Source organism: Rhinopithecus bieti, unplaced genomic scaffold (genome assembly GCF_001698545.2).
Source record: "Rhinopithecus bieti isolate Rb0 unplaced genomic scaffold, ASM169854v2 scaffold_14454, whole genome shotgun sequence".
Lineage (NCBI taxonomy): Eukaryota > Metazoa > Chordata > Mammalia > Primates > Cercopithecidae > Rhinopithecus > Rhinopithecus bieti.
In genome coordinates, this window is record NW_016808228.1 from 664,969 (window position 1) to 675,612 (window position 10,644).

General features: G+C 48.9%; 1 protein-coding gene across 10 annotated transcripts in view; it reads right to left on the bottom strand.

The window, feature by feature from the left end:
• Positions 1-10,644, bottom strand: part of STAG3 (STAG3 cohesin complex component) — a 45,612-nt gene that overhangs the window by 7,659 nt on the left and 27,309 nt on the right. For 9 of the 10 annotated variants that reach the window (XM_017886053.1, XM_017886051.1, XM_017886054.1 and 6 more), the window contains 20 exons: positions 9,203-9,326; positions 8,625-8,723; positions 8,335-8,414; positions 7,918-8,025; positions 7,541-7,655; positions 7,130-7,235; positions 6,852-6,955; positions 6,175-6,267; positions 5,972-6,061; positions 5,542-5,742; positions 5,354-5,424; positions 5,163-5,250; positions 4,651-4,731; positions 4,476-4,568; positions 4,169-4,337; positions 3,919-4,055; positions 2,710-2,811; positions 2,056-2,204; positions 1,711-1,839; positions 1,460-1,617 (listed from right to left, as the gene is read on the bottom strand). In XM_017886053.1, coding sequence (XP_017741542.1) covers positions 1,460-1,617; positions 1,711-1,839; positions 2,056-2,204; positions 2,710-2,811; positions 3,919-4,055; positions 4,169-4,337; positions 4,476-4,568; positions 4,651-4,731; positions 5,163-5,250; positions 5,354-5,424; positions 5,542-5,742; positions 5,972-6,061; positions 6,175-6,267; positions 6,852-6,955; positions 7,130-7,235; positions 7,541-7,655; positions 7,918-8,025; positions 8,335-8,414; positions 8,625-8,723; positions 9,203-9,326 — 2,297 coding nt within the window. Of the gene's footprint in view, positions 1-1,459; positions 1,618-1,710; positions 1,840-2,052; positions 2,205-2,709; positions 2,812-3,918; positions 4,056-4,168; positions 4,338-4,475; positions 4,569-4,650; positions 4,732-5,162; positions 5,251-5,353; positions 5,425-5,541; positions 5,743-5,971; positions 6,062-6,174; positions 6,268-6,851; positions 6,956-7,129; positions 7,236-7,540; positions 7,656-7,917; positions 8,026-8,334; positions 8,415-8,624; positions 8,724-9,202; positions 9,327-10,644 lie in introns of those variants that run through there. The other variant, XM_017886058.1, reaches the window with a different exon arrangement.

Below are 10,644 nucleotides of genomic sequence, written 5' to 3' on the forward strand. Positions count from 1 at the left end.
AATATGCTAAGCGTACACTTTAAAAGTGTGATTTTTGGCTGGGTGCGGTGACTCACCAGCACTTTGGGAGCACTTTGGGAGGCTGAGGTGGGCAGATCACAAGGTCAGGAGTTTGAGGCCAGCCTGGCCAACATGGTGAAACCCTGTCTCTACTAGAAATACAAAAATTGGCCGGGCGTGGTGGTGGGAGCCTGTAGTCCCAGCTACTCAGGAGGCTGAGGCAGGATAATCGCTTGAACCTGGGAGGCGGAGGTTGCAGTGAGTCGAGATCACGCCTCTGCACTCCAGCCTGGGTGACAGAACAAGACTCCATCTCAAAAAAAAAAAAAGGTCGGGGGGATGATTTTTATGATATGTAAGTTGTATCTCAATAAAGCTGTCACATAAAGTCCCATTTAAAAATGTACACTAGAAAACACATACTTGCATATGAAATGATTGCTACAATGTTACTTAATATGCAGCTGTTTTTTAAAAAGCAAAGAAAAAACCTTAGGCAGCTGGGCACAGCGGCTCACGCCTGTAATCCCAGTACTTTGGGAGACTGAGGCAGGTGGATCACGAGATCAGGAGATCAAGACCATCCTGGCTAACATGGTGAAAACCCATCTCTACTAAAAATACAAAAAAAAAAATTAGCCGGGCGTGGTGGCAGGCACCTGTAGTCCCAGCTACTCAGGAGGCTAAGGCAGGAGAATGGTATGAACCTGGGAGGTAGAGCTTGCAGTGACCCGAGATCAGGCCGCCACTGCACTCCAGCCTGGGCGACAGAGCAAGACTCCATTTCAAAACAAAACAAAACAAAACAAAAAAACCTTAGGCAACTTATAAGACAACAGGTGATCTGAAGGGAAAAAATAATGAAGGTTGTGTAAAAGTGTCTAAAGTTTGGAAAATGATGGGATACAAGACATTGAGGAGGGGTACTCTGAAGGTATAGATTTCTTAGTTCAATATTTGGTTTTATCATTGGTTTTCTATTTCATTTTATTATTATTATTTTTTTTTGAGATAGAGTCTCGCTCTGTCGCCCAGGCTGGGGTGCAGCGGCACAATCTCAGCTCACTGCAACCTCCACCTCCCAGGTTCAAGCAATTCTCCTGCCCCAGCCTCTCCAGTAGCTGGGATTACAGGTGCATGCCACCACGCCTGGCTAATTTTTGTATTTTTAGTAGAGACAGGGTTTCACCATCGTGGCCAGGCTGGTCTCGAACGCCTGACCTCGTGATCCGCCCGCCTCGGCCTCCCAAAGTGCTGGGATTACAGGCATGAGCCACCGCGCCTGGCCCTCTATTTGATTTTTGATGCAGGTTTTCAGTTGACTAAACCTTGAAAGAAATTAATACCCTGAATGACAGTAGATGCTCAATGAAATATTTGACAAAATAAGTTTGAAGGCAGCCAAAGACCACCTGCACTTATCCACGCTGGGCACCCCCATACCCACACAGCACCCTACCTTCAACACGCCTCCTTTTGGAGCTGGGGAGGACCTGAGGGCTGGTCTCTGCTGTGTTCTCCACAGGGCTGAGGGAGTGGCAGTAGGTGGTGACTGGGCCCCAGGGACGGCCAGGTGCCTGGGAGACTTGCTGTAGGCACTTTTCTAGGTAGGACAGTCTAAGAAAGAGGTGGAACCAAAAGGCTGAAGGGGCTACCGGGCCCTCAGCAGGCCCTTCCCTAATCCACATCTCTATCCACCCACCAACTTACAAAAGCTGTTTGTCCTGATGGAAGAGTCGGGGGGAAAACTCTGAAAGGAGCTCCAGGAATGCCAGATTTGGAGGCTGATCGGAGGAGCCAGCTGGAGGAAGCTCAGACAAGGAGAACTTGATGCCTTCCCTTGGTTGGGCAGAATTCTTTTAGGAAGAAAGTCTCTTCCCACTTCCCTCCCAGGGCTGAGATATCCTGTGCCAGTGCACCCTCCCTCTGTCCCCAGCCTGTCTCCAAAGGCATACCCACCACTAACCTGACTGCTATTCCTTGACACACATACCCTCCCTCCAAGACCTTGTTCCCAGCCCTCCGTGAACACGGCCTCCAACTAATACTTCCTACTTGTGTAGCATGACCACAAGGTCACGGTTCTGCAGCTGCTGGGGTCCAAAACTCAAGGCAAACCTCCGGGCCAGGTCCCTCATCTCAATGAAGGCAGGAAGCTCATTCAGGCCCTGGGGCCCATGGTCCTGCAGCAGTTCTGTGTACAGCTGTGTCCAGGAGACATGGTGCATGTGGGAAAGGGAAAAACATGGCAGAAACAGAGAAGTCCAGCATTCTCTTCTCTACTCAGAAATTCCAAAGGCCTTGGGACACCATCTACTACTTTTACTCTTTCTTTCCTTCTAAGGAACTCCCCTGATACTAACCCCTGCAGCAGACAACGCCCATCACCTCTACTCTGTAACATTAAATAAAAATGTCTATAGTAACTGAAGGAGGCTGAAAGAGAACAGACTGAAAAATAATTAGGGATTCCCTATCACTTCCTTGTTGGCGTTCCAACATTCTGATAAGTTACTTTTGATGGGGTTGCCCAGTCAGTTAAAAAAAAATAATACTTTCCAAGTATTCGAATGAAGGAACCTATCATGTAAAGTTAAGAGTCAAAACAAGAAGTTATTGCTCTGAAGGATCTTATATTCTGAGTGGCTGAGGGTAGACAGAGACTTGGGGACAACAGGGAGGGCATGCCCTCAAGGCAGAAGGACGCACCTGCTTGAGGCTCAGCAGCAGGATTCGGGAACAATGACTTCGGTCAATCTGCCTTGCTCTAGTTAATGTTTCCTTGATAATGTCACCATAGTCATTGTAGAACTGAGGGGAAAGAGTGGGGAAGGTAATGTCTGACCGGTGGAAAAGACCATTTTGTTTCTTCCTTCACATCACTAATCGTGTCTCCCTCCCAAACTGCCTTAGGTAGGAAACACGAACTGAAGCATAAAATAATTCAGACTAGACCTCATCTCTAATCAACAGGTGCAAAGCCCAAAATAAATCAGAGTTTTGGTAAACAAATAATGAAACAGGCTGGGTGCGGTGGCTCATGCCTATAATTCTAGCACTTTGGGAGGCCGTGGTGGGCGGATCACAAGGTCAGGAGATCGAGACCACCCTGGCCAACATGGTGAAACCTTGTCTTTACTAAAACTATAAAAATTAGCTGGGCATGACAGCACGTGCCTGTAATCCCAGCTACTTGGGAGGCTGGGGCAGGAGAATTGCTTGAACCCCGGGAGGTAGAGGTTACAGTGAGCCCAGATAGTGCCATTGCACTCTAGCCTGGCGACAGAGCTAGATTCCGTCTCAAAAATAAATAAATAAATAAATAAATAAAAAAGAAACAAACACTGCCCCAAGCCCAATTCTTGGAGAAGAGAAGTAAGCCTGAGACTGCCCTCTCACACAGCACTGACACCTTCACTATTTGTCTCTCCCCAACTACAACGGAAGCTCCACCAAATAGTAACTTGTGTGTTTTGTTCACTGTTGTGGCCTTAGTTCCTGGAATGGTGCTTGGTACACAGCAGGTGCTCAATAAGCATAAATCAATACTGGTGGGTTGAGGAAACTGGGGCACCTATCTAGGTATCCTGTGAGGATTGATCCCTCTTTTATTCTTTTTTCCTTCTTATGTTACCCCATTCCATAGACAGGGGTCAGAGAAAAATAAATATTTCTTGACAGGAAGAATAAGCTATTTCCCCTCCAGTGAATTTCTTCACAGCTTTTTCTCCATAATTATTTACTATTAAGTCTCTTTTCTTTGTCCTCTTATTCTGAACTCCCAGTGCCTTTCCCTCCTACTTCTCCTTTAAGCTTGATACCATTGGATATCCCCCACCTGTAGTGCTATCGTGTTTGAAGTCATAGCTGTGCTCAACTTGCACTTTTCTCTTTTATTTCTGTAGGGCCTTGCTGTACCTTGTTGTAGTGTTTGAAAACATCTGAGGCTGCGTCCATCTCCAGCACCCCATAAAGCAACAACTTGCAGAACCCGGCCAGGAGGCGGCGCCGCTGGTGTAGCCGCTCTATCTGTAAATGATCCTCCTGGGAATCACCTGGCTCACAAGGAAGGCAGAAGGGAATCACAGACTTAGGCTTCCTGCCCTATATTCCTGAGCCACACCCAAGCCCCAGCCCTTACTGAGCCCCAGGTATAGAGTCACTGCACCACTGCCCAGGTCTCCCAGCTGGATGAAGACGTGGTCCATGAGGAAGCTGGCTAGCTCAGACTGGAGAGTAGCTTCAGGAAAAAAGACAAGTGGCCTAAGGAAATCACGGCCCCCGACAATCATCTGAGGGCTAAAGATGAGAAGTAGATCACTTAATAAGACAAAAGCCTGTAGGGGGAAAAGAAAGGATGTTTAAAAGGACAGAATGTTTCCCAAGGTAGAAATGACACTTGTCAATTTCTCCTTGGAATGGGGGATGCAGGCAGGGATACTCGCCTTGTTGCTCCCACTTGAGTCAGTGCTCACCTGCTCCTGGATCTCAGTATCCACATCTGAGAGACAACTCTGGCAGAGTTCACAGAAGGCCACCATTCTGTCCCTCAAACTCGACAGCTGCTTCTGTGGGCACAGTGGCTTGAAAGGGAAGAATGAAGACACAGACTCTTCTGTTCCCACTCCCCCATCTAAGACCCACACTCACCTGGGAAGCATCTGATTTAGAAATGTGGGTTAGTGTCCAGAGAATGGAAAAATAGACAAGAGTCAAGGCTGGCTGGATAACCTGTAACAACAAAGTGTTTGAAAAATGAGGTTTGGGTCAGGAGAGGGAGAGACAGATAGGCAGACACACACCAATGAAGAGGAGAGAAAATGAGTAAGGGGAGAGCCAATTCCTTTTCCAGTGGAAAATGAATGATATTATGGACACTCTTCAGAGGCTTCTATACGAAGTAGAAATGTCACCGCTCCCTAATTTACTCTACGTCTCCTAGAATCCATCAATATTATCCTTGGCTTCCAGGAAATCCAAGAAGACACTGGAAGTAGAGTCTACCTTCTAAGAGAGGAATTAAGAGGTGACCCCCCGACCTGATCTTCCTCGCTTTGTCCACTCTACACCTTGAGACTTGATGCACCTGGTGGCCACCTAGAACATAGATCCTTAAAATCTAGCCCCCCAGCCCCCAACCCATCTCTAGCCTGTCCACTCACCTGGTGAGGAACTTCTCCTGTGTCCACAGCCTTCTGCAGGAGTTGACAACATGGCTCATAGAGTTCCCAGCGAGTCAGGTCATGAGCGCTTTGTGGAAGAAATGGGAACGTTATACTGGAAAAGAACAGAGGGAACCAACTCCACAGACACCAGTAAAAACGGGATGGGAAAGAGGAGGAAAGCCACTCACTTGTAGAAAGCAGAGAGGCGTTTCAGAGTGGCTGCCAGATTATATACCTCATCCTCATCTAGGAAGGACGACTGAGGAAGAAAGAAGATCCACAATAGCATTTCCCCCAGAACTCATCAGTCCACGTCCCGTCTTGCAGCCCCTCCCACCCTTGTTTGGGTGTCCCATTGTCCAGTCCCAGCTTCTACCTGCAGCAGCTCTTCAAGCTCCTGCTGGAAGCGGTCAGTCAGCAGATCCACTAGTTGGCTGCGGGCAAAGTCGGCCCGGCTGAAGAAAGTGAATTCCGGATTACAGAGCAGGTAGAGGGCATGGGCCCCGGCCTCGAGCACCGCTGGCTCTGCATGCTTCACCACCACCTCCTGGAGTTGCTGCAGAAACAGCTCCAGGTGCTGAGAAGAAAAGGCAGAAGATGGTGTGCTGTGGGGGTGGGAGGAGGGCACTCTTCTGGAGGGAAGTGGAACAGGGTTAAAAGCATTAAACTTCAAGGATAAGATGCCTAAGACAAGGCTTGCTGATTTTTCTGGAACCCAGGTTCTTGGAAAAAAAAAAAGATACTGGCAATAGAACCCTTTGGCCCCAGCAGGCAAGAAGCAAGGTGTAGGAAATCTATCTCCTTACCTTCTCCAAGCGCCCAGTGCAGTAGATGTGGAGGTCAAATGAGCTGAGAAGCCGGAGCAGGGGAGTGACCTTCTCTGCATCAGCTGAGAACTGTGATGATTGACAGGGAGGTCTCCTTAGGAGCTGACACATTGCTAATTCCTACTCCCACCCCCATAGAGGCCATTTCCTTTCACTTCTCATGGTGTGATGCTGAGTGGTACCTTGGCCAGGAGCTGGGGCAGCAGGGGGATGAGGTGCTCAGTCAACTTCACCCTGTCATCAGCTTGGGTCTTGCGCTCCTTAGAGGTTAAGCCCTAGAATGAGAGTCACTTGGGGGTGGGGGAGGTGTAAAGAAACACTGGTGCAGGGGGTGTGTGCAGTCCTCCTCCCCGTGACCTTATCTGCCTGGAAGGAAAAGAGAACTCGGCAGCTCCCACGATATTTCTTTTCTCTGGAAATGAAATTCCCTTTTTTTTCTTTTTTTTTGAGACAGTCTCGCTCTGTCGCCCAGGTTGGAGTGCAGTGGTACGATCTAAGCTCACTGCAAGCTCCGCCTCACAGGTTCACGCCATTCTCCTGCCTCAGCCTCCTAAGTAGCTGGGACTACAGGTGCCCACTACCACGCCCGGCTAATTTTTTTGTTTTATTTTTAGTAGAGATGGGGTTTCACCATGTTAGCCAGGATGGTCTTGATCTCCTGACCTCATGATCTGCCTTCCTCAGCCTCCCAAAGTGCTAGGATTATAGGCATGAGCCACCACACCCAACCCTTTTTTCTGGAAATGAAATTCTTTAAAGGGTAGAAGGAGTACCCTAACCCTGGCCCGAAGGGTAAGGATGCACAATGCCTGTCAGGATTGAGTATTACTGACCTACCCACTCCACCCTCATGCCATACCTTCCTCCCAGTGACCCGGCCCACAGGTGGGTGCCCCTCTGAAGCTTGCCGGGCACTGGATACAAGGATTTCTATCAGTGTGCTTTCCTGCACATCACCCAGGTCTGGAGTGCCAGGAGGATCAAAAACACAGAATCAAAGATTAGCCACCTTCTTAACTCCAAGTTCCCCCAACCCCATGCCACCCTTGCTGCCTTGTACAAGTCAGGCAAGCAATCTCTCCTGGTTTCACCCTAGGAAGTGGAAGGTCCCTGTCCCTGGCTCCATGTGGCACGCACTCTGGTCCTTCTCCAGCAGCAGGCTTGTCAGACTCTCCCAGTCCTTCAGCTGAGCCCCTGCACAGTCCCACAGGCTGTCTACTAAGTAAGCAGCATGGTCATGGAGCTGGGGAAGGAGGTGCATGGGGAGTTAGTGATGGCATATTAAAATACCCTAGGAAGTGGTCATTGATTAAATATCGCTCTCCTTCCTACAGTGTCCACCCCCATCCTTCTCCATTTGTCTTTTTTTTTTTTTCCAGTAGAGACAGGGTCTCACTATGTTGCCCAGGCTGGTCTCAAACTCCTGGGCTTAAAGGATTCTGCCACCTCAGCCTCTCAAAGCGCTGGGCTTACAGGCATGAGCCACCAAGCCCAGCCCACTTGTAGGTCCTATGCACAACAGCCAGACTTCATCTCTGTGTATGTCACCTCGCTTTCCACAAAGAAGGACAGCAGAAGCTGGAAGAAAGTCCTCTGGGCGCCTGGGCTCTGGCGTCGCTCTCTTCTACCTACCGTTCTTATCTCGCACTCAGGGTAGAAGAGTCTGGTGGAAAGGACATAAGGAAAGGGCTCAGCACAGGAGGAAACAAGGAGGTGTAACGATGACCACAGAGGGAGGAGATGGCCCAAGGAGATGATAAAGGAAAAGGAGGTGCAGAGCTAAGGAAAGCCCCAAGGAGCAGAGAGAGGAAAGGAGACACCAGAGAGACTTCCATGGAGATGGGGAGGCCTTAGGTAGGGCAGCAGCAAATCGGGGAGAGAAACTGAGAGGGTGGTGTTAAAGAAATAAAAGGGGCCCTACTCACTTCCAGTACAGAAATTCGCCTGCAGCAGAGGCCAGGCCTCGATTAGAGGCATACACAACGGGGTAGATGCTCTCGCAGTCTGCGTCCGTCAGCACCCCTTCCATGTTCCTGCCCACAGAAAAGCAGAAAGAGTGTGTGAATAGCGACATTGTCTTCTGGCACAACCAAGGCTAGAAACAAAAAGAGGCAAAAGCAACGAGGACATAACTCACAAAGAACTTCTAAATGGAGAGTGAAAGACAAAGGAGTATGGGGAGTTAGAGAAGACAGAAATATTTCCCCCTCGAGATACTGCAACTCAGGAATGACCTCAGTCAACCTGCACAGACAGAAGAGTCAGCTAGGACAGGTGGAGGGAGAGGACCCTGGAAGGGGCAAAGGTCTGAGACACTGGCCTCCCCTCTTCCCAGGACTCACTTAAGGATAAGTATCAGTAATCTGACGGCCTCCACTGCCACATCGTACTCTTTGTCCATGACCATGGAAACCATCCGGTCCTGCAGAAAGGAGAAAGTCACTCAATATCTCATTATGCAAATTCCAAACATTCTGCTCTCTTAGAATCAGAAATTCCTAAAGAGAGTACCTACACAGAGGAAGATGCTGGGATAGCCAAGACATCTTAGAGCATGAGGAGTAGAAAGATACAAGGTGGGGAAATGGGAATCACGACAAAGAGCCAAGCCAAGGAGCGCCACCCATTTCACCTTGAAGCGACTGGTGAAGAGCTCCAGACGCGTGGTCAGGTCCCGGTTGCCATACAGCCCTTTCAGGGCCTTCAGGCACTTCAGACGGACTTCTCGGTGCTGATGAGGAAGGAAAACCAGGAGAATGGAAACAAGACTAACCATACTCTACTTGCCCCTACTGAGCCTCCAGACTCCCCTCTCCGATCCCTCATTATTGCTTGGGTGTCTCCTATACTGAGGACTCTGAGATGTCAGAAAAAATTAACAGCTGTCTTCTTACTTAAAAAACAAAAGGATCACAGCAGTACTCATGAGAAGGATACTTTGGCTGCCCCTTAGCACCTGCATTACCATCCAGCAATAACTCTCTTCCATGGGAAAGTCTCTCTCCCCATACCTCATGTTTTGAGTCATTTTATCTCCTGGATATGTCTCTCTCTACCTTATCCTACCCTCCCCAGTGCTAGGGAGTTTCAAGGTTCAATGTCTTGATGGGTTAATCATTGCTCACTAGGTAAAATATCTCAGTGGCAGGCCCAGGAAAAGGTGAGGAAAAAGATGAGGGAAACGGAAAAGGAAACTGACTCGAATCCCACCTTATCATGCAGAGTCCAACCAATATATTTTAAATAGCTGTCAGTGAGGAAAGAAGTGCTGTAGCTTTGCATCCAACACCCAATTTCCTCGATGCAGATAGCACGGATCTCAGGAAGGACATCCCTAGACACAGACAGATAAGTTGACTCTTATAGTCACCCTCTCTTCAAACTCACTTTCCATCCTACCAGATAACACCCTCTCATGGAAGAATTTATGTTCTTGAAATGCCATGCACCCCACGCCTTTCATTTCTTCCTCCCAATGTAAATACTATATATATATATATAGCAAAATACATGTAAATATTTTTTCTTTTTTTTTTTAAGGGATGGGGTCTCTTTCTATGTTGCCCAAGCTGGCCTGGAACTCCTGGGTTCAAGTTATCTTCCCACTTTGGCCTCCCAAGTAGCTAGGACTACAAAAATGTGCCATAACCAGTTAGTAAATATTTTCTGTTACCAAACCATAAAATAGTTAAACACCAGCCTTGTAAAGCCTAATTCTCCACTCTACCTGTTGCCCAGGCACAATCTCGGCTCACTGCAACCACTACCTCTCTAGTTCAAGTGATGCTCCTGCCTCCGCCTCCCGAGTAGCTGGGATTACAGGTGCACCACCACGCCCAGCTACCTTTTTGTATTTTTAGTGGAGATGGGGTTTCACTATGTTGGCCAGGCTGGTCTCAAACTCCTGACCTGAAGTGATCTGCCCATCTTGGCCTCCCAAAGTGCTGGGGTTAAAGGTGTGAGCCACTGCACCCGGCCTCCATACCTCTTTTAAAACCCAATTTTGAAAGTTCATTCAGGCAGGGCATGGTGGCCAAAAATTAGTCAAGCATGGTGGGGGGCGCCTGTAGTCCCAGCTACTTGGCAGGCTGAGGCAGGAGAATTGCCTGAACCTAGGGGGTGGAGGTTGTGGTGAGCCAAGATCGCACCACTGCACTCCAGCCTGTGCGACAGAGTGAGACTCCGTCCCCCCAAAAAAAAGGTTCATTCAGCTGTTGGCCGAAGTGTGGGAGTTTTTTTTTTTCTTTCTGAGACGGAGTCTCGCTCTGTTGCCCAGGCTGGAGTGCAGTGGCGCCATCTCGGCTTACTGCAAGCTCCGTCTCCCAGGTTCATACCATTCTCCTGCCTCAGCCTCCTGAGTAGCTGGGACTACAGATGCCTGCCACCAGGCCTGGCTAATTTTTTGTATTTTTAGTAGAGACTGGGTTTCACCACGGTCTCCATCTCCTGACCTTGTGATCCGCCTGCCTCGGCCTCCCAAAGTGCTGGGATGACAGGTGTGAGCCACCATGCCCGGCCCTGAGTGTGTTTTAATTCCACATTAAGAAAAGGTTAGGCTGGGGACGGTGGCTCAAGCCTGTAATCCCAGCACTTTGGGAGGCCGAGACGGGCGGATCACAAGGTCAGGAGATCGAGATCATCCTGGCTAACGC